Genomic DNA, 21,509 nt, shown 5'->3' with positions numbered 1-21,509 from the left:
TGAAGAGAAACCGCTGAAAATCCAGAAGAAAATTCAGTAAAAGAAAAATCTACTTCCCTAAAACCTAAACATGACACAGGTAAACAACGATCTTTGAAGTGACTACATGCTTATCATAATGTACTTTAGACAGTAATGACAGAACATAATGAGCACATATCAGTAAAGCAGAAGCCATCATTCACTACTCTCTTCAGCAGAGACTTTATTCAACTTAAAACTCTTTATAAAAAGCCATTAACCAGCATCAGCCTGGAATGAGTTGCATGCAGACAGAGCTCAGTGAGTGCATGCTTCCTTGCATAGATAGCCTCCATGCCAGGAAGCACAGGTCATGCCACCACAAACAAAAAGCTGCTTAAATGGGATTTATTCTCTGGAACACATCCACTGCTGCACAAGTATGTGTAGAAAGATGAAACAAAAGTCACTAGTGATTAACTCATGCAAATACCATTTTAAAAGTATTCTATTTATCTTCTGCTCTACTTTCATCTCTATGGTAAGTAGATGGTATTTTAAAAAATCCCTCCCTGTTAAAGAATTCACACAATAGAACCAGGCAGCTTTTAGAGTGAACTCTGCACCAATTATTTGTTAAATATCAGCTATGCAGCAAGTACTATCCAATAAATCAAGACTGAACAAAACAGCCCCTTAAAAAACACTGAAACTTTTAGACACCTTACAAGTTGTGCACAGATATTCTCTGCATCCCATGAAAACAGAACCTAATTTACTAACACAGCAACAATCAACTCATTAGAAATCCCTAAAACAGATTTTACCTGAGGGACACGGCAGGAATTATTATATATACAAATTTAAATTTTGAAGCTACTCAGAAACAAAGCTACCAGAAGAGAGAGAAGAAAGGCCTGAACAGAAATAACTAGCCATTATTAGCTTATCATTCACAGAGGTCTTAGTGCTTACATGTATTATGGCACTAAAACAAACAAAAAACTCCACACTCTTTTCCATCAGCTAGCTACTCTTCTTGTACCTATCCTCTTAAAGAAGTCATGAAAATGGTCAGTTGAAAAAGCTTATGGTACTGCCTGCTGTTGGTCTTGTTTTTCTGAAAAACTTCAGAAAGATATTTACAATCTTCTCCTGCTTTCCACAGATTCTGAAGTAGCTCCATTATCTGACTGAAACAAGTGGGAACAGTTTGCACTTTGAAATGCCATAAATTTAGTCATTAAGTCAGCTGCAATTAAGGTTAGATTTTCATTAACACCTTCTATTTTCACGCCGCATTGTTTCTGGGACATTACCTCCTTTTTTTTTTTTAACAAGATTTTCAGGTCCTTCAAACAGGAAGAAAGCATCTATCCCTAAAAATTAAGAAATCTCAAACAACGGTTGTATTTTATTCTTTCTTCACTTGAACCCCCTTTTTTACCAAGATAAAACAACTTACTTCCAAGCTGCCTCGTTTTATTGGATTCAGTACTAGTAGCTTCTTCAGTAGATTTTCACAGTCTGTGGACATATAGAATGGAATGCGGTACTTCCCCCTCAGTACTCGCTCCCTCAGTTCCTGTAAAAAATAAGTTTTAAAAGATGAGCTCCTGATGACACAGAGGACTGAGAACCAGCAAAAACCAGGCTTTCATGTTGTAACTATACCTTTAGATTCTGACCATCAAATGGCAGTGATCCGCTCACTAGTGTGTATAAAATCACCCCAAGGCTCCACACATCCACTTCAGGGCCGTCGTATTTCTTTCCTTGGAAAAGTTCAGGAGCGGCGTAAGGCGGGCTGCCACAAAACGTGTCCAGTTTATTACCAACCGTGAACTCGTTACTAAACCCAAAGTCTGCAATTTTAATGTTCATATCCGAATCAAGTAGAAGGTTTTCTGCCTAAGAGGAAAAGAAAAGAGGAAGAGGACAAATTTTGTATCAGAATAAGTATATATATAGTATGAGGTATCATTTATCATTAATATAAGTATGTCTTTTCTGCCTCTTTCTTGTAGAGTAAAAGAAACTAATCCCCCCCCAAGCACGTTACAAGGACTGAAAATCACCAATGTTTACGCAAGAAAATACAACTATTAAAAGGAGCTGAGCAAACTTAAAAGTCAGCTAGTGAATCAACTACGAACAGCTAGTGAATCAACTATGAACATCTTCTGGAAGAAATAACATAGTTCAGCTTTAGAGTGAAGTATCTAGACATCTCAGAAGAGCAGTTGAAGCTTTTGACAGGTTCATGCCAATTTCTGATGCCAAGGAGAGTAAATCTAACCCTAAATATCATCTATCATTATGGCAGAGTAAATGTTAGGAGGAATTTAAGACTTAAGAAGAAGATACCTTCAACTTATAAGATGAAACACTTCAAGATACACTGTACCTTAGCATTCTGTACCCAAAAATACTCTTCCTTTTATTATTAGTGCTTGCTTCAGCAACACCAAGGTGTCAGCACTCAAGTATTTAATTCTTTTCACACAGAATGTATTCCACACATCTAAGATTAATGTCTGTTCAGCAATCATGTAAATGCAATACATCACATATACATAGATGCAAGTGTACAGGTACCTGGAGAGCCAGTAAACAGTATCTTGTATTTAGTATCACAGGTAGGTATGAAGGTTAAAACAGTGAAGTTACAGAAATACTAATAAATTATTGGGGGAATAAAGTGATTTCTCAAAATGCAAGGACACTGTGCAAGGAGTGCAGCAGAACTGGGCAATGTTTATTTATCTAACTGTGTCCCAGCTCCTGATCTGCACCGACAGCAACACAAGACAGCACCAAGCAGTGCAGGAATCCTACTTTTACAACAGGAGGCCAGACATTAACCAGAGTAGAGGGTTCACCTTACTGCCAAACAAGTTTTATAGCAGAGACACATCTCTCATCAGAAGCTGTGCTCAGAATTGAGCCCAGAAAACATAAAAATGTTCCAGCTCCAAATCAGAGAAGCAGCCACCTGTCAGCTGGTTTGGTTAAATGGGTAAACATGATTTTGTCTGAGTTTGAGTTTATTTTTAATAATTTCACTTAAACTCAGTGAACAGAACAGGAGACAACTAACTACCAGTACACCAAACCAACAGCTGCACAACAGAATTTAGCCTTTATAAGGAGTAAAATACAGCCCATTTTTACAAACTCTGTCCTGGAAAATATTTTATTTTTCCAATTTATGACCTGTAATCCCAGCTGGTTCCAGCTGATGTGCCTGCAGACAGACCCACAGAGCTATTTTCCAGATCCGACAGCCTTCTACACTACTTCACAAAGACTTCATTTTCCTTGTCATGAAAACAGTACTGTCAGTGCAGCTGCTCTGTGATTACAATAGTCCATATAGTTCAACTCTGCCATCCAAGTGCCCCATGCTTTCAGGTTCCTTACTTCAAAACCACCAGAAGATCTTTCTAATATGCCAAATAGAAAGATGATGGTCTTGTTGATTAAATGTTCAGAGGAAAAAACATGAACTGAAAAGATAAGTTCCATGCATCACAGGATGAGCAAAGCTGGAATTATTTACAGCCCTTTCTAAACAAGCTGCTTATAATTACAAAGTAAAAAGGAGACAATTCTTCTACCAGAATAGCCAGGACAAACTTGCATATTTTCTTAGACATCTCTCCAGTTTATTCTGAAGTAACTTTTAAATAATAGAGTTTACCCTGTTATTAAACCCAAAAAGTCGTATCAAAAATATCTGAAGTGGTGCTAGACCTTTGCCTTGTTGTGCTGCAATATCAATTGCTCAACATGCTGATACCATGGAGAGTCAACCAAAGCAGATGAGAATGCAGACACCACTTTAAAGTCGCTTTTTTCTTCTCTGCAGCTCCATGAGAAGAGTTTTAAACAAGACAGAGATGTCATATCACTTGGAAAGAAGAGATGAAGCAAGAACACCTCCTCAACGCCACACATTTAGCCTTTTTTCCTTTGGAAAATGTCTTTTTCATCAGCTAGGCTGACTGGCTCTCAATCACACTTTACTCTGAACTTTTCAAATGAGTCTAGCATAACTCCAGCCAAGAGAAGATGGAAAAAAAAAATCAAACAGACGTTATTTTGGAGCTTGCCTGGCTGTCTTGCAAATAGGAAGGAGATCAGCAGCAGACTCCTCATGGCAGGTAGTTCCTGTGTGCATGCTGCAAAGCTGCTTTGCATAGGCTTGAGAGCATGGCCTGTGAGCTGTGTGTGCACTCTTGAACTAAGTAATGGAAAAAAGGTGGAGGCTTTAAGGGGCTCTGGGAGAAAGAGCAAAATGCTGGATGCTGAGTAACTGCAGGGGTTAATGCAGCAAGATTCAGTCACATAGCTGGCCTGAAGGAATCAGAGCCAGATAAACATGAGGAGGTGACTGGCTCCCTACTCCCAGCAGAGTGTGTGACCAAGAGAACCAGTGACAGGTTTGTCCTGGCTGGCCAAGAGGTCCCTGGGTGCAGCCTTCTGCATAGCCCAACAGCAGTGGCTGCAGTAAGCTCCAGGGAGCTTGACAAAACATTCATAGGCTCCAGACTCGCAGGCAAGATATGGAGGAATTTTTTTTAATCAATATTCTGGTGAGATCCAACCCTTTTCCTTCCTTGCATTCTGACTTCAGAGTGCTGGGCAGGCACCTCCACCATCAGATAACAACACTCCTGCGGCAGGGACAACTCAGCAGAGAGGGATGCATTTATTATCCATCCTCAACTACACATGCAGGAGCTGGCAGACTGACAGGTAGCAGGGAACAGATTTGTAAGAATGAGGTTGAAAGAATGCTGCAGTGCATTATAAGATAAGACAAAAGATACCAGTGGAAAAAAATCCTTAGGAATTATTCAACCTCAGCTTTTTGCAAGTATTCAGATACATTAGTAAAAATGAACCTACACCAGTGTTTTCTTTGTAAATGTTCAAAGACATCAAAGCAACAGCACAGGACAGCTTTTAAGTGGGTGAGGATGATGTCCAAGTCCCATGATACCTAAACTTGGCAGGAAGACAACTTCAGGCAAGGCTTAGGTTGTACCTGCATTTGCTGAACTCTTAATATGGTCTGGTGGACTACACAGATAGATTACTAAAAAGGATCAAACTAAAAATTAAAAAAAAAAAAAAATTGAACTGATTTCTGTTTACTCTTAATTGATTTTTCCTGCCCAAATTAAACCCTAGACTATAAACCAGAGACTAAAACAGATTAGAAGTGTAACATTTCTTCTAAATCACTAAGGAAAGACTATTTTATATATCCTTGTAATATACTTTAACTGAAAATATTTTAATTAAGTAGTGATGGCTGGTATCAATTGATCTTCTGCAGCTTCACTGTGCAGATACCAGCATGACAGCAGGTATAATTCTTTGGAGAGCATGTCTTTTTCTTAAATCCAAAACTGGGATGAAAGTAACACATGCTCTATTCTTGTGTCTCCCCTCTTCCAAAAGGCAAGCTACATTACTTTTGTGCTTCAGGAAACTGAGAGTAAAATACAAGTGATAGTTCCTTCACACGTTAGAGGCATTCACAGGCAGTGACAAGGACTAATATATAGAATGAAATTAAGTCTTTATGATAGGCAGTAGAAAGTAAAATAAGTAATGACCTACCTTAAGATCACGATGAACTATGCATTTTTGATGACAATACTGTACAGCAGATACAATCTGAAACACCAAGATGAAATATTTTATTTCAACTTCACTACAAGATCTTGCATATAATATAGTAATTTTGTTTCCTGATACGATTCACAAGAATGTTAAGAAATTAATAAATGAAGTGTTTATCTTAAAAATACTCACCTAAGTTTCTTTCATTATAGCTTAAATACTAAAACTAAAAAGTCCTATAAGCAGCTCATTTTCCTACTAAAAAAAAGTTTAATACATAGCACTCAAGATAAATGGAGAAACATATTTTTAAATGCAAATCACCCAATAGCAATAACTACTGAAAGGAAATTAATCCACCCTTCAAGCCAGTAGCCAGATATATCATCTCAGATTTTATCTTCTAAAATATCACTGCATATCTCTGCAATTCATCCCTAGAACAATTCATTCAACATTTTCATATCTTTCACATATGCAACAACAACCAAATCTGAAACAGGAAGTTAAGAGCAATTTCTTTAAATGCTAATCACATAACTTAATTCTGAAAAACACCAAACTTGATATATTTATCTGATTAAAGCATTTCAAAACAATCACTAAAACCAGGGTAAGTAAAGGAATAATTTGAGAAAGTCTGTAATAAGAATATAAAAGCCTATTACAGAATAGCCTTCATACAAAACATGTGTGTGACATGACACAGCAGTACCTGTCATCATATCAACATCTCTAGATAGAAGAGCTGTAAAATTCTAAAATATTCAGAAAAATATTGAAACCGCAAGTGAGTCACAATAAAAAAGTGACTCTTGGGAACAGTGACGAAAAGAAAATGTAAAACAATTTTTCTATTTTTAGACAGTATGTAGGAAGCAGATACTTTTCTCTTGTGGGATTTTTTTTCCCACTGCAGCTTTAATAAACATTACCAAAAAATTTTTTTGATAAGTAAAAGAAGTTTGCTCACACTCATGTGTATCTGAAAACAACATAAGTTGTTTCATACTAAGAAATAAAAAGAAGAATGAACACACTAATTTCATACCTGCCTGAATTTTGAACGAGCCTCTTTCTCTTTCATTCTTCCATGCGCAACTAGGTAGTCAAACACTTCTCCTGATCATGACAAGGAAAAAACATCAGTATTAATTTTTTTTACTATCACACACAATCAAAACATGCTTGAAAACAACACACACCCCATGCTGCTCCCCTTCTAGAAGGGAAAGGAAATGGAAGCAGTCAAGAAAAATTCCTTTTGACTTCTGGCATTGGATTGCATTCAGACAAATAGTAACTAAGAAGTAAAAATGGAACCCTTCATACTAAGACTTCTTCAATTTTTAAAATAAATTTACTTAACCACTGTGAAACAAACAGAAATCAATCATGAAAAACATTCATACTGTGTGTAAGACACACTGGGAATCAGGCAACTTATGCACCAGATTTGTTTTGCACATCTCTAGTGGCTTCACTTAACATTATTTATATTATTTCTGTTTATTCCCTCTTGTTCTTTTCCTAATAAAGCTGCTCAAACGCCTTTCAGATCCTCATCTTTGCACTGTCTGACAGCAGCCTTTCCTAGCTGGTCACTGCTGCTGCACTGGATTCTCTTCCCACATTCAAACATTTCCCATTCAGAAGCTAAGCAGCTTCTCAAGCAGGCACTCACTATCCCTCTCACTATGAGCCTGCTGGTTCCCCTTCCTGTGTTACTGATTCCCATCCCCAGATCTGCCTCTTCAAGTGCTTTGGCACACATTTGCAAGATAAAATGAGGCACCAGTGCTCACCTAAATATAGCGGATAAATACCGAGGAGAAGAGTTTTTGCCAGAATGTGTGCCAGATTATCTCCCGATACTGCAGCAGGAACCTCAGAATGGGAACTACCCTGGAGCACAAACCTAAGAGGTTGCTTAACAGGATCAAGAAATCCTGCCCTGGGAGGTCTGCTGGGACTGCTCTGAAGGCCACATTGGAATAACCAATTAAATCCTTAAAGTGTTTCTAGGCATGTAACTGGCATTTTAGTTTATCCTTAACGCACATTTCAAAATCCACTTACCCCCACTGGCATATTCCATTACCAAATACAACGTCTTTTCAGTCTCAATAACTTCAAATAATTTTACTGCAAGAAAAATGAATGAGAGAGAGATTGCAGCCAGGAGTAAAAGCACAGCACAAACAAACAATTATACTCACAGAATGAGTATAATATGTGGCCAGTGATAATGCTAAATCATACAGAAACTTTATATCCTTTAGGTTAGCATTCTTTTGAGGGGAAAAAAGACCAAAAATTAATTTCTAGACCACAGTTGATAATAAAGCAGATTAATTCACAATTTTCTCAGAAGTTTATGCACACTGGTACAAACAAGTTCATGCTGAAATTAGTGTTTAATTTGACACAGATTTAATTTAAGACCATACAAACCTCCCCTGTTCTGCTAGCAAACTGCTCACAGTCAGAAATCCGAGATTCTGACCAACTAAAAACCAAGTGGATACCAGAAATGTTAAGTCTGACTTTCCTCAGATTGCAATATAACCACTCATTTAAAACAAACACACCCCCACCACCACCCCCAAGAGAACAAAAAACAGCAGAAGCTATGAATGCTGAAAAAGCAACAAACAATTAAGGGATGAGAAGGGAGTGCCTAGCATGTAATAACTTGTACACCTCATCCATACCTTGTATGCAACAAGCCCTCTGGCCGATTCAGGACCATTAACTGTCTCTGGAACAAGACTGTCCAGCCCTCCTCAGCCAGAAGAATTGTCATCACAAAGTAGGGCCCTGAAGCTGTGGGGTAGGTGAAAGAACTAAAGCAGAAAGGGAAAATTACATACTTGGTAATTCTAATTTTCTGGAAATATCAGTCAGCAGGAGTCTTTCCTAGACTGAACTAATGGAGTTCTGCTACTCTCACCTATGAAACTCATGCCTTTGGTTCTCAAGAATAGTTTCAGTACAAGAGGGGAGCTGGGGTACTTGATCGACTGGAGAGCTCACATCTCCTATTCTGTGCAAGCCTTTCCTGGACTGAGCAGTTCACCTCCTCCAAGCAAAATTCTTGATGCAAGCAGAGCCAATAAAGGAGGTGAGACAATGAAGCTTTTACTGGATGCTTACTGTCCTATTAGCTCCAAAAAAGTTTAACAGCAGTACATTCAAATACAGCCAAATAGAGTAAAATGTAAACAGTATAACAGAAATAAAGTCTGCAGAAATGCAGGGCTCCTACCAATATTGGGATGGTTCAGAATCTTCATTATTCGTACTTCTCGAAACAACTGTCAAGGAAGCAGGACAATTTCCTTAGAATGTGTTTATTAGAGAAAAATATACAAGATATGAGATTTTAAATGTCAAAAAGATGACAGAAAAGGCCACAGAAAGCAGCATTAGCATAAAATATAGACTAATACAGTGCAGTGAACTCCAGAAAACATAATCTACATCTTATGCGTTAAATACACATAAGCACTACAAATAACTACCTACCAAAACCAGACTAATTTTTAAGCTATATGCAAACAGCCACACTAAGTTGCACAGCCCCTTCCAGAGTTTCACACTGACCAACCCCCACAGATTATTCACACAGGTATTCACTCTCTCTGATTTCTTAGGTGACTGGCAAGGTCAGCAACCACCCTGAACACACTGAAACTGCAGGTGCAAGTACAAGGTGACACACTAGAGAAACGCCACACACAGATATTCCAATGGAATCAGATACCAGGAATTCTGACATCCTCCAAGTCCTGCTGCTCCACAGAGGTGAAGCAGGCAAGTTTGCTTTTCTCACAACTACCACATTTTACATTGGTCACAAGCAGCAGCGATGCCCCCTCTCTCCCCCTGCAAGTCCTGAAGATTTTTCATTGCTGAAAGTCTGCTGTATGACACTGAACCACATAATTATAAACAACTGGACAAACTTAAAGCCCTTAGTATATATACTTCACACAGATTTTTTTTTTTTTAAACAGAAAAAAAGATTATTGCTCTTAAATTTCTACCATTCGTGGCTTTATTAATTGGAGGTGCATCAAGATAACCTAGGGGCTCAAAGGAAAGAAAGTAAATGAAAGAAATCAAAAATGCCTATGTAGTTTGGTGCTGTGTACTTCAGGCTGGCAATACTGATAGGCTTGCACTGTTTAATTGAACAGCATAACCTGTTTACTGTGCTGCACACTCTTTGATCCCTTACTGCGCTAATGGAGGATGCTGAAATAAATGAAGAAATGCTCACTCTTCAGTTTAATGCTCAGACACTTTGGAAACATCTTAGCAGTACAATCCTCCTTAGAGAGAAACTGGGTTCAGCACATTGTGCTGTTGCTGTCTTGTTCCTCTGATGTCTCAGACATCTCACCCTCCATTTTCAAAATTAGTCCAGTTTGATCAGATGCAACCCTTGCAAAAGGGTAAAGTGATAAAAGCCAGAGACCAAACAGCTCCCCAAAGAGCAGCACTTTGATGTATTTTATGTTTCTAAAATCCTGCATTTATACTACAAGTTAAGACTACAGAGCAACATCTTATTGCAACTCAGCTTTTAATAAAGTACAGTTATTACAGCTCAAGTAATAGTATTACAGATTTATACCTGCATTACTTAAGTATTTCACACTAGTCACTGTACATTTGCCTTGTAACTGCCATATAAACAATTGCAGAGGGAAGTGAAGACTATAAAAGCATTTTCCTGAGCAAATAGGAACAGATGCAGTTTGCTTACATCTAAAACACAAAACAAGGGTATGCAACATTATGCACCAGAATTAACTTCAGCAAGTATCTTTTCTGCATAAAAATCAGTCACTGCTAAGGAAAAACATCACACCAGGACATTCTTTATGAATTTGTTGTTTTTCTAAGTATTGGAATTTGTTGCACAAGAATAAATTTCTCAGCTATATCAATATTAACTAATCAGAAGCTAAAAAATCTAATCCAGTGGATGGTACAGCATCAGAAGAGCTTCTAAGCAGGTATGTGGAAAATCAGTTCCCCCCAAAAGACTGGAAAGATTTCCCAACTTAGAAGAGGTATTCACAGTAGTGAGTCTTCATGCCTTCATAAGTAGGATTTAAATATGAGACTTTAATAGAAAATAATTTCAACCCTCACATCTTTATATTTAATGTAAACTACATGGGAATTAAAAAAACCCCAAGATGTGACAGATTATTCTAGTCAACATTCTCACAAAATTTTTAAGTTTACTAATTCGTTTAAGACTCTAATTGGTTTGAGTCAAATTGGTTTTACAGTGACAAGAAATTTTGTCCCACAAGTATTTCTGAATAAAAGCTTTAACAGTATTCAAGGCCATTATTTTTCATTGCAACTCTGCATTCCATGAAGCACTATTTTAAGAAAATTCTCCTCGCCCATGCTTTCCCCATGCAGAAGCACACTTGTCATTAACACCTGCAATGTCAATAACCATGTATTTACAAATATAAACACCTTAAAATGGTAGCCACTACACCCCTCAGTAACACTCAGGATACATCTCTTTGCATACAGAGGTATTTAAGCAGAAAAGACCACAGTTATTTCCTACAAAGCCAAGTTCGTTAAATTTATAAAAATCTGGACAGAACAGCAATATTTGTTCTTCTCTGATGACAAAGCAAGCTGTTGCAGGATTCAGATCTATTTTACTGACAAAAATCAGCATTCTGAGAATTCAAACACATCTGTATTGTCCTGAGCAGCAGTGTTCTTTCTCTCATAAGGTGTAAGTGCTCCTTGACTTATCTCTCCTCACCCCACCACATATTTACAGGTCTACTCTTCATTCTTAAAAAGTGCTACCATTCAAAAAACGCTCTTGAACAAGCATCTTGTTGTAAAGGTGCTTCAGCCTCAAAAGCTTCACTTATGGAAAGAGACAGCCAGCACTGTACTTGGTTCCTGAAATTTGTAGTTAGAAAAAAGCAAAAAGACTTGAAAAATTGTTTCCTGTGCTTCCAGCTTAACTTTCCAAGGCACAAACTGCAGAAAGCAAAGATCTGCCACACCATTAATAAACATTTCTACTTGCTGTCAGGCTGACACCTATGTTTAAGATTTGCTATTTTAAGTTACTATAATCAAACTGAAAATATTCAGTTAACCGAGGTTTTGTCTTGCTTTGAAAAATGTGGTTGAAAGCTGCTCTACTTTCCAAACTGTTACTGAGAATGGACATGGCAAAAGAAGTACAGCTTTCAATAGGTAACACATTGAAATTGTTCCATATCTTCTACACAACTTTACTTCTGTTCTGCTTTTCTCAACAACAGAAGGAACTTAAGTTAGAGGCTCCAAACTTGTTTAAAGAATAAAAAGCTTACTGACCCCTAAAAGGGACATATCTGAAATACCATTTCCTAATTAAACCTATTAATGAAAAAAAGCACCTTCTGCTCCACTAGCAGTTTGCAGAAGAGCACCAGAATGCTGTTTCAGAAATATCCATGGTAAAGCCAATAGAAGACAAAATTTTTAATGCAGCAGATATGCAAAAAATAGACTAGCTATTTTGACACAAATCTGTATTATGACAAAACCCAAACACGTATATTTGGGAACAAATTACAATAGTGACAGTGGCAAAAGCTAAGTCAGTACAGTATGTTACTATCAAGACTGCAAGTCAACAATAAAGCCAGCTCTGTTCTGAACAGATGCTCACTGACTACAGTGGTAACCATATACTGAACCAACTGAAAACAAAATAGAAAGGCAGGACCCTTAATTCAACATTGGTTTTCTATTTAAAGGGGTAGAGGTCCTGGAATGAGAAATATAATGTAGCTAAGGCTATCACATTGCACAGACAAGAAAGCAAAATTAAAAATTCACAAGGTCAGTTTACTTAAACCATCAAATGTTAGGTCATGACACAAGCTAAAATAACTCTGTTTGAAGTACCCTGTGCATACGACAGGGCATGAAAACCACTGGTGAGCAGCTAGGAAGAAACAAAATGCTCTTTACTTTTATATCCATGACTAACTACAGACCCAGCTTGTATAACACTTCCAGCAAGTGAAGTATGTGCTCAAATATTTCTGTTTACAAAACAGAATGGTGCATGTGAAGCCATGATGACTCATTTCACTTAATTAGGTCAGTAGCAAGTACTGTAGCAAAACTGACTTGCACTCAGTATCCTTCATACTTTGGTGAATGGAAAGCGGATGGTTTTGTGAATGACCCCACACCCAAGATAACCAAACATTTGTCTTGTTTGATTAATAATAATCAGTAGTGATTGAAAGTCTGAAAGTTTTGCTGAATTGTGTGCAATTTCAGCTTTGAAGTTCTACAGACAGTCCTCTCAACCATGAGAATTTCGATAGGTTCAGACTCAGGAGTGGTATTTTTGTGCCAGTAATGTGCTCCAGTGTCCTCTATAAACCTTCATTAGCTAAGTGTCTGTTCCTATCAACACAATACTACTATCACTGCTTCCCATTCCCAACACTACCCCCTGAAGAAAAAAGCCCAACCGCTTAACAGCCCTTTGTACAGTGTAAGCCTGATGACAAAATTATAAAACTTTCAATTGCAGTGATACTAAATAGCACAAGGAGAAATCACAAACAAAATGTAATAGTTCAGTGCAAAAGGAAAAAAAAGAATGAGTGATTTTATAGAACAGAACAAGAATTATTATTATTTTACTACCATCTCACAAATGACCCATTAAAATACTAACAGAAATTATCTTAAGCATGCTAATGAACCACCTTCCCACCCTTATTTGCCTTGCATTTTTAGTTGCTTCAGTGACTGTGCAAAAATTGTGCTTATGCTTATTTAAGAGTTTTCAGGCAATCAATATTCATTCACTCAGTCACAGCTTAAGACTTACAAAGCTTCAAAAACATGATACCAACAACTGACCCCATTTTTCAGTGTGAGCAGAAGATGCATGGGATCAATATATTTAGAAGTTACCGAAGAATGAAACTGCAATTAAATCACTAAATTTAAACATCTATCCTTAGTTCTACTATCAGTTGCTTCTAACAGTACCCAACACTGCTTCTCTTGTTGCCAGCTTCCCCCTCAAAAAAAACCAAATAACAGCAGCAATGTCCTATTTCATCAGTATTTTATATACTAGCTGTGCAGTGTGACAGTCTTCTATATGCTATGAAGCTTATCTATACTTGAAATGGCTTATTGAATTATTATTAAGTATTTTTGTGTGAAATACAATTTAACATTAAAACTATTGTCCCAAAGCTGAGCTTTTCTTGATCCATTTTTCAGAAAGTTTTAACATATTTTAGCTTCTCATTGCTCAATGAGGAGACAAACCCAGCTCTTCAAGTGTGAACACCAAACTAGGTAGGAAATAAGCTACATGAGCAGCACAGAATTTCCACAATATGCTCTGTCACACACTGCCTCTGTGGGTCCTCCTTCTCTAGCTAAAATATGACCAAGGAGATTGTCTTAATATAGGATATAGGGCTTAACAGCAAAGCTTCTGCATGGACTGCACAGCAAGTTGAATTAAAAAAAAAATCCAGTAGAACTCACACTCAAGTACTACATGGGGGACATTAAAGCAAATAAAGTAAAAAGAGATAAAAGAAAAACAGAAATTAAAGCAAAGCTGTTTATACCTCCCCATAACCAAAGTTACACAATAAAATAAATTGTAACAGCAGCCAGAGATAAAAGAACAGCAATGAGCTCTGTCTCTTTCTCTCATTTCTACATCTACAGACAGCAGCAGTCTAGTATTTGCAAGCAAAAAATACCCCAAATTTTTGTAATGGGCATCCTCCAGTAGGACAATACAACATTTCTGTGCTTCAGCCACTACTAAACATATGCAGAGCTAAATAGTAAAAACCCAAACTAAATAAAAATCCCCAGGGTCTTGATAAAACCCTTATCACAATGACTATGAAAGACTTCTGAATTTCTATCTACAGGCATAAACAAGACTGTTTTGATTATATTCACATTCACTCATTTTGTCAATTCTGTGCACAAAAAGTAATTGCCACAGGTCCCCTGAGCTCAGCAAATATATTATTAAAGTTGAAAGAGTATAAAGAGAAATGTAGAAAAACCCATTAAAGCAATAGTAGCTGGTACTCTAAGTCCACAAAAAACCAATTACTACATTAAAGAAAAAAATCCAAGAAAAATACCATCATTTACAGCGTTAAATCTTGGTTTAGCATGTAGACAAACTGTTTGTACACCTAATTGGAAAGAAATGTTACTGTTGGCCAAGAGGAAAGAAGAGCAAAACAACAAAGCTAAGATAGGAACCACATGGAGTCACTGGCCTCATACAAATGTATGTGCACATTATAGCAGAGAGACCACACTCTCTTCAAGGTCACACAAAAAAAATGTTGTTTAGCAAGATAAGGGGATCAAGTATTTTTGTCAAGTAAATAAAAGCTCACAGTTCAACTGTTTACAGAATTTCAGATGTTATGGTCTATTCTTACCTTTTGCAGGCTAGTAGGATTTAGCTGGGTTTTATCTATTATTTTCACAGCAACCTTGGGAAAAAAAAAAAACAACTGAATTACTAAACTCAGAAGAAGGTTTGAGCAGAAATACACTGCAGCTCTGTGAGCAAGAGCATAGATGCACCTCAAAAATATGCATGTATATTTACTTCTGTACATTTCATCAAGCAAAATTCTCTAACCTATTAAGATTTACCAGCAGGAACTTGGAACTTTGCCACCAAGGAATCAGTTTTATACTGCTGTCTGTGTTTGGACTGAATAACGTTATCTTGTCCACACCCTCCAAACACTAAATTTATCTATTAACAGATCACCAATATCAATGAAATCTGCTTATCAATGCATTGCTCTTCAGTTTTAGAAATGCTTGGGGATGAACAGACACCTTTCCAGCACCAAAATACCATTTGATGCACAACAAATGCTTTGATCCTTCCACCAAGAAGCAACATTTTAAAAAGGGGGCAACTCAGGCATGTCAGGTAACTTTTATATCCTGAAACAGCCTCTAGAAGAAATACTTATAAAGACAGCCAAAGAAAACAAATCAGACTGTCAGCCTTTTTTTTTCCAAGGCTTACCTCTCTTCCAGTAAGCACATGCCTTGCCAGCTTCACTTTGGCAAAATTTCCTTTTCCTATTGTTTTCAGTAAGCGATAATTTCCAATGTGAGGATGCTCTTCATTTGTGGATGTGATGGAGTTTCTACATCGGGGGATGTTTTGTCTGCTACTTGACTTGATAGGCTGGATGTGTGGTTCAGTGTATCCATCCACAGAGGTGTGCTGCAAGACAAAATAATTGGGAATTCAGCTACTTGGATTTTAGACAATTGCAACAGAATAGACCACAAGCATAAAAAGATGTAAAGGGGAGTAATTTATTTAACTTTCACAATACAACTGATAACTCTGGATGGCAGCCCAAGGAGAAAATGCTACCTTTGGGCAGAGTTTGATACATGTCTCATGAGAAAGTCTGCAGAAAGATTTTACCATCTCCAAATGCAAAACTAGATATCTAGGCAGTAATCCGCAAACCATTACAGACTTTTTAAAACAAGCCAAACCACACAGTATAGCACTATGTTGTAGATAAATTTGTCTAATCATAATCAAAGCTAGTCTTTTAAAAATACACTGTACAAAATATACTTATACCTTGGCATATTGGGAAAGAAGGTTTCACTCCATTTTTTTGTTAACTTTATTCAGTCAAATGACATTACCATTTTTTTTCAAGCTTTGTTCCCCAAACATGTCTGCATCTTTTTAAGTTCTTATTCAAGTAGCAATTTGATAAAGATGTAGACAGCAAACTATCTACATCATTACTTAAAAATAACTATTCTTTAAAACTCCGTGAGATTGCATAAAATATTTTAAATCTCAAAAGTCTGAAGAACTAAAAGGAAGTTATTTTTAATGCATGCCAACACATCATCCCACATTAAATGTTAGTCACTGAAATCTGCAGTGCTTCTGTACTCTTAACTTCCAAGTATATAAGGGGCAAGTTACAGATGGGGCTTGGAACTGCTCCAAGGAGAAACCAAAGTAAAGAAAAATGTCAGAGGAGCACTAAGTGTTTCAGTATTTCAAATACTTTCTAAGAGTGGCAGATGGGTACAAATGTTTAACAGGTAAAATTTAGCTTCTAATCTATCAAGTTGCAGACTTTGAAGGTTGGCAAATACTGGAGGTAGAAAGAGTGTCTTCCCAGGACAGTTTTTAGATTTGTAGCAGAAAGGCATGCTTACTCCCAGCTAAGTATAAAGCACCAACAGACACCTGAATATCTTCCCATTACCGACTGCCTCAATTAAAAAGCAGGTATCTTTCTACAGAGCACTAATGAGCCTGTTCCTAGATCCTTGACCTTAAGCTGAAAGCAGAGTCTGGGGGCAGCTGAAGTTTTACTGCTTCTCCTAGTACCCAACCTAATGCTGGGCTGTGCTGATCTCATCCATCATTCCTTATGGAATTATTTCACAAATAACCAGAATTTAAAGGAGTACTTCCATCTTCAGTGTGCATTTGCTGGAGGCTGAAGTCAATCCCCCTCTGTAAACACTCAGGCTTACAGGCAGTCCCACTGAACCAGGCAAGATTATTTCAGGACATAAGCAGTAGTGGAATTGGGCAAAGTAGCAAACAGCTGCAACGCAACCGGAAAAAACAAGGAGTATACCAAAACCAGAATGTTCTTCCCAAATGTAGCACAACCCTGCTTACATCACCTCCAGCATTATTAATTATTTACTATAGCCAAGAGAACAGCCCTAAATATAATTTTGTTTGTCTTTTCATTGCATGAGTCCTTCTGCAAAATACTACTGTACTCCCACTGTTAAGCTGTTTTCCAAATTACTGGAGAACCAAGCAAGCCAGGCATGTTTAGATTCTGTATATCAGACAAATTCATTCAGCTGTGAAAGAACATTCTAGTAATAGTATTTATTCTTTAGAAGCACATCATTAAGATCTTTTCTGTTGACTTTGAAAGAGAAGACCAGGAGGGCAGTTCCAGGCAAAAAAGGCTTCGAAACATTCCTTCAGCACTGGACACCAGTCCTACATGTGATAAACCACAGCCCAAAGAAAAGTCTCCCCTAAAAATACACCCTGCAAAATCAGTGTCTGTATGGTGCTAACAATGAATACTTCAGCTGTACTTAGAATCCCATCCAGGGCTATAGCACTGTGCTACACAAACAAGTTTTAGAAGTCTTTGAGCCTCCTTACTCACTGAATTAGATCTTCACTACAGAAAATACAATGCCCACCAGAAGCATTAATAATCCTAATTTTAGTTGCCAATTTTATATGCTTCACAAGATTAGCCTATGCCTAGCAGATACCTAAAGGGATCTCTTCAAGAAACAGTTGGATAGACTCAACCAATGCCATGGGCAAAGAGAAAGATGCCTTCACAGAATAGATCATTTTAATGCAGATTGAACAGGGAAAGCAATATTTAATCAAAATGACAATATAACAGTACCAAATCTGAAGAAGAAAAAAAGTAACAAGGTTCATGGTCATGAGGATTCTGGATTTTAGTCTTTTTGTCACAGAAAAACTAAGCCACTCTGGATGGTTCCTAATTATTCCTTCTCAAACAGATTCTCTTCAGAGTCAACCAAACATTCTCTTCAGCTATGCCCAAGGATGACAGAAATCATGCATAAAGAAGGTCAAATTTCCTAGTCTGTGAGCCACACTTAAATAAACATATACAGTTTTTGAACTTGAACAGCACTGAATGAAATTCAAATTATTCTTGCAATAGGCCTCTTTTCTGCACATAAACAGCTTGCTATTGTTGGAAGGTAAAGAATTTAAACTAGAAGCTTATCAAGTTGTAGAAATCAACATTCAGTGAAACTGAAACAAAAGCCTAAGAAGTTAAAAAAAGTTAAGGTCAAATAGCAGTATCTCAGAGATGACTTCCAAAGAATACTAAAGCCAAATTTCACAGAAGTATGCAACATCCACACTGTCTAGAAGGCCTGGCTACATAGTTTTCAGATCCTTCTGGTCCATTACAATACATTCATTCATTATGCATCAGCTACTATGTGGCTAGTTAAAATGCCATTTCAGAAGAACAATCTCTAAATTCTGAGAAATTTTTCAGGGGGCTGGGAACAAGGGGGCTGTAAAAACCAACACTCTCCTTGAAGTTCATTGCCATCTAAAAACAATTCAAGTCAATAAGCTGCATTTCCCACACAGGACTTCAATTAGAGATTCCGTTATTTCACTAGCTACCCTGATTTTACAGATATAATGTAGTGGGAAACACTACCTCACTAGTACATCAAACATGACTCAGTATATTCAGTTTATGTCAGTGTCAAATAAAGTCCCTAGAAATAGACACATAAAATTAATGTTTTTTAAAATAAAATGCAATTTTAAACAAAAATAGGGTGAAGCAGTAACAAGTCTGAGCTGAAATAGCATATATTAGAGCATTTAGCTTTTTTGCACATTAGTCAAGTCTTTTAAGATAAGAAAGTAACTCGTGCAAAACAAAACCAACCTTTTCAGGAATCTCAAAAAAATATTTCTAGCATTCAATTTTAAATTGCAACAGAAGAGAGCTCGATTAACACTTATTGCTCCATACTAGGCCTGTTTCTGACATGCTCCACCAGGGTTGTTACAGAAAGACAAGGGCAGTAAGACCACAAGAGAGTTAACATGACCCATTGCTTCTCAAAGCCGTCATTTTCTTTGTTTACCCAAGGTACCTTTGCCAAAGCAAGATGACCCGATGGCCAGACACATCATCTTTAAGAAAGTGCAGAAGAACTAACCCCACCAAGTAGGTACGTGTGGGTTTCACTACTTTACATATTCAGCATCCTTTAGCCACTTACTAGCCACTGGAGTAGTACTCTCTGGGATTATTCACTGTAATCAAATTTACATCACTTACATTAACTGCTGCTACAGCTTGGTCTTAAAAATTCCCCCAAATCCACCCAGTCACCAATCCACATGGCCTTTCTCAATCAAAGAACACTCAACGCCTCTACAGTGCTTCATAGTAAGAGGGTACTTTCCACACATCAAACTATCCACAAACACACCTCACTTGATTAAACAAAACTCTTAGTCCTGAATTTTCCCCATCCTGATTTATCACAAAGCAAACTCCTTGGTAGACTCAGCCTGTGGAAGCAAAGTCTGCACATGCAGTTCTAGAAAAGACAAATCATCACACTTTTCTCTCTCAATGTTTTCTATCCTGTCCTGGACATAAGTATTTGCAGCCAATTTTTATATTCATACCCCCTAACATTTCCAAGTACGTGCCATACACATGAGCATTTGTAACAGCTGTTATATTTTGCAAATATTTTTTAAAATACTTAACCCAGACAGAGGCAATCTGAAGGGTTGAGAAGACCATCTTCTAAATAGCTCTGATCTGCAACAGCTTTGCTCTTAATATATGTATCATGTAGTGGGAAACATTCTTTTACTAGTAAACCATAAACATGACTCCTGATATACTCAGTTTATGTCAGTATAGAATAAAGTCTATAGAAATAAACACATAAAATTAGATGTTTGTTAAAATACAATGCCGGGAAAGGAAAAGGGAGAGAGATAGGAAATACTGTCATGGACATCCAGCTGCTATTGGTCACTACTCCTTAGGACCTAGGGGCTTCTAACAAGCCACCTCAAGCAAGATTTTTGCTGAAGTAACAATCAAACTAAACTGAAAGAGTCTGATTTTTTGAAAGCTCTTAGTAAACCTCAAGGTAGAAACCATCAGAGACATTCACGAGCCTGTTCTGCATTTTGTGTCAAGAGCATCCAGGTGGTACAGGTAAGATGCAAACTGCACACGATTATAGCACCTGATCCCCCAGGAGGGGCAGAGGAAGGGGATTCCCTCCTCTTCCAGATAAGCCTCACATCTTCACAAAACCACACCTTACTCCTGTCACACATATCTATCACATCATACTACAATTCCTAAAGCACCTCTGCTCTGATAGAGCACTACCTAAATTTTCCTCTCAGACATGTGAAGAAGTGCTTTGGAAGGGGCAATTTAAAAAAAATGAATGTACGTACACATGATTTTTTTTCCTAATTTCTTAACAGCAATTAAATGCATACTAGACTGTGAATTTGAATAGAAACTATGCTATTAAAAATAAACACCAAAAGGCAAAGCAACTAACCTACCCCACTGCAAGAGGGGATAATACACAGGACTAAGCTCAAAAAAACCAAAGCAACAATGGAGTGAGAAAAGAAATAGTTAGTCATTAAATCAGATACCAAGATCAGTGCACGGCTGACAAAGAAAAGAATCAGACAAAACTGTGACAAAATGCAGAATGTACCCATCATCTCCTGTGCCTCCTCATACACACTTTCCAAAACTGCAAGAAGAAACAATCACACACATGCATGCGCATCCTTCTTTTCCGATCATTTACATAATATGCAAAAATGCCAGACATTATCTTTTAGAATAGCTTGAATCTATCAGCTATAAGTTACAACAATTTGAATAAAGCTGGCCTGAGTCAAGCAGACACAAGCATTTAATTAACCAACACTGCAACTCCAAAAAGTATTTTATAAAACTTCTTTAAAAACTCCAAACTATACAGCACCGAGAGATATACCAAGCAAAATAATTTCCTTGTTTTATTTTTGCATCTTCCTTTTTCTTCCCAGTTGTAATATTATGTATCTTACAAAGACAACTTCAATGGCAACAGGAAAACATTTTTTCTACAAAGTGAAATAAAATCCCCCAATGCCAACAGACAAATAGTGTTCCCTCTCTAAAAGAAATGTACACTTATGCTGAGCATTGAGTACATCTTAA

At 37.3% G+C, this 21,509-nt stretch overlaps 1 protein-coding gene across 1 annotated transcript in view; it reads right to left on the bottom strand.

Annotated features, from left to right (window-relative positions):
- MARK1 (microtubule affinity regulating kinase 1) overlaps nt 1–21,509 on the bottom strand; it is a 56,930-nt gene that overhangs the window by 18,669 nt on the left and 16,752 nt on the right. The window contains exons 2-9 of the mRNA XM_062490444.1: nt 15,722–15,925; nt 15,114–15,167; nt 8,867–8,915; nt 7,678–7,743; nt 6,650–6,720; nt 5,596–5,652; nt 1,636–1,872; nt 1,427–1,546 (exon numbers count right to left, since the gene is read on the bottom strand). Coding sequence (XP_062346428.1) covers nt 1,427–1,546; nt 1,636–1,872; nt 5,596–5,652; nt 6,650–6,720; nt 7,678–7,743; nt 8,867–8,915; nt 15,114–15,167; nt 15,722–15,925 — 858 coding nt within the window. The remainder of the gene's footprint in view (nt 1–1,426; nt 1,547–1,635; nt 1,873–5,595; nt 5,653–6,649; nt 6,721–7,677; nt 7,744–8,866; nt 8,916–15,113; nt 15,168–15,721; nt 15,926–21,509) is intronic.

This window comes from Cinclus cinclus, chromosome 3, assembly GCF_963662255.1.
Source record: "Cinclus cinclus chromosome 3, bCinCin1.1, whole genome shotgun sequence".
Taxonomy (NCBI): domain Eukaryota; kingdom Metazoa; phylum Chordata; class Aves; order Passeriformes; family Cinclidae; genus Cinclus; species Cinclus cinclus.
Note: the sequence above shows the minus strand (reverse complement) of the source record. Positions and strands in the feature narration are given on the sequence as shown.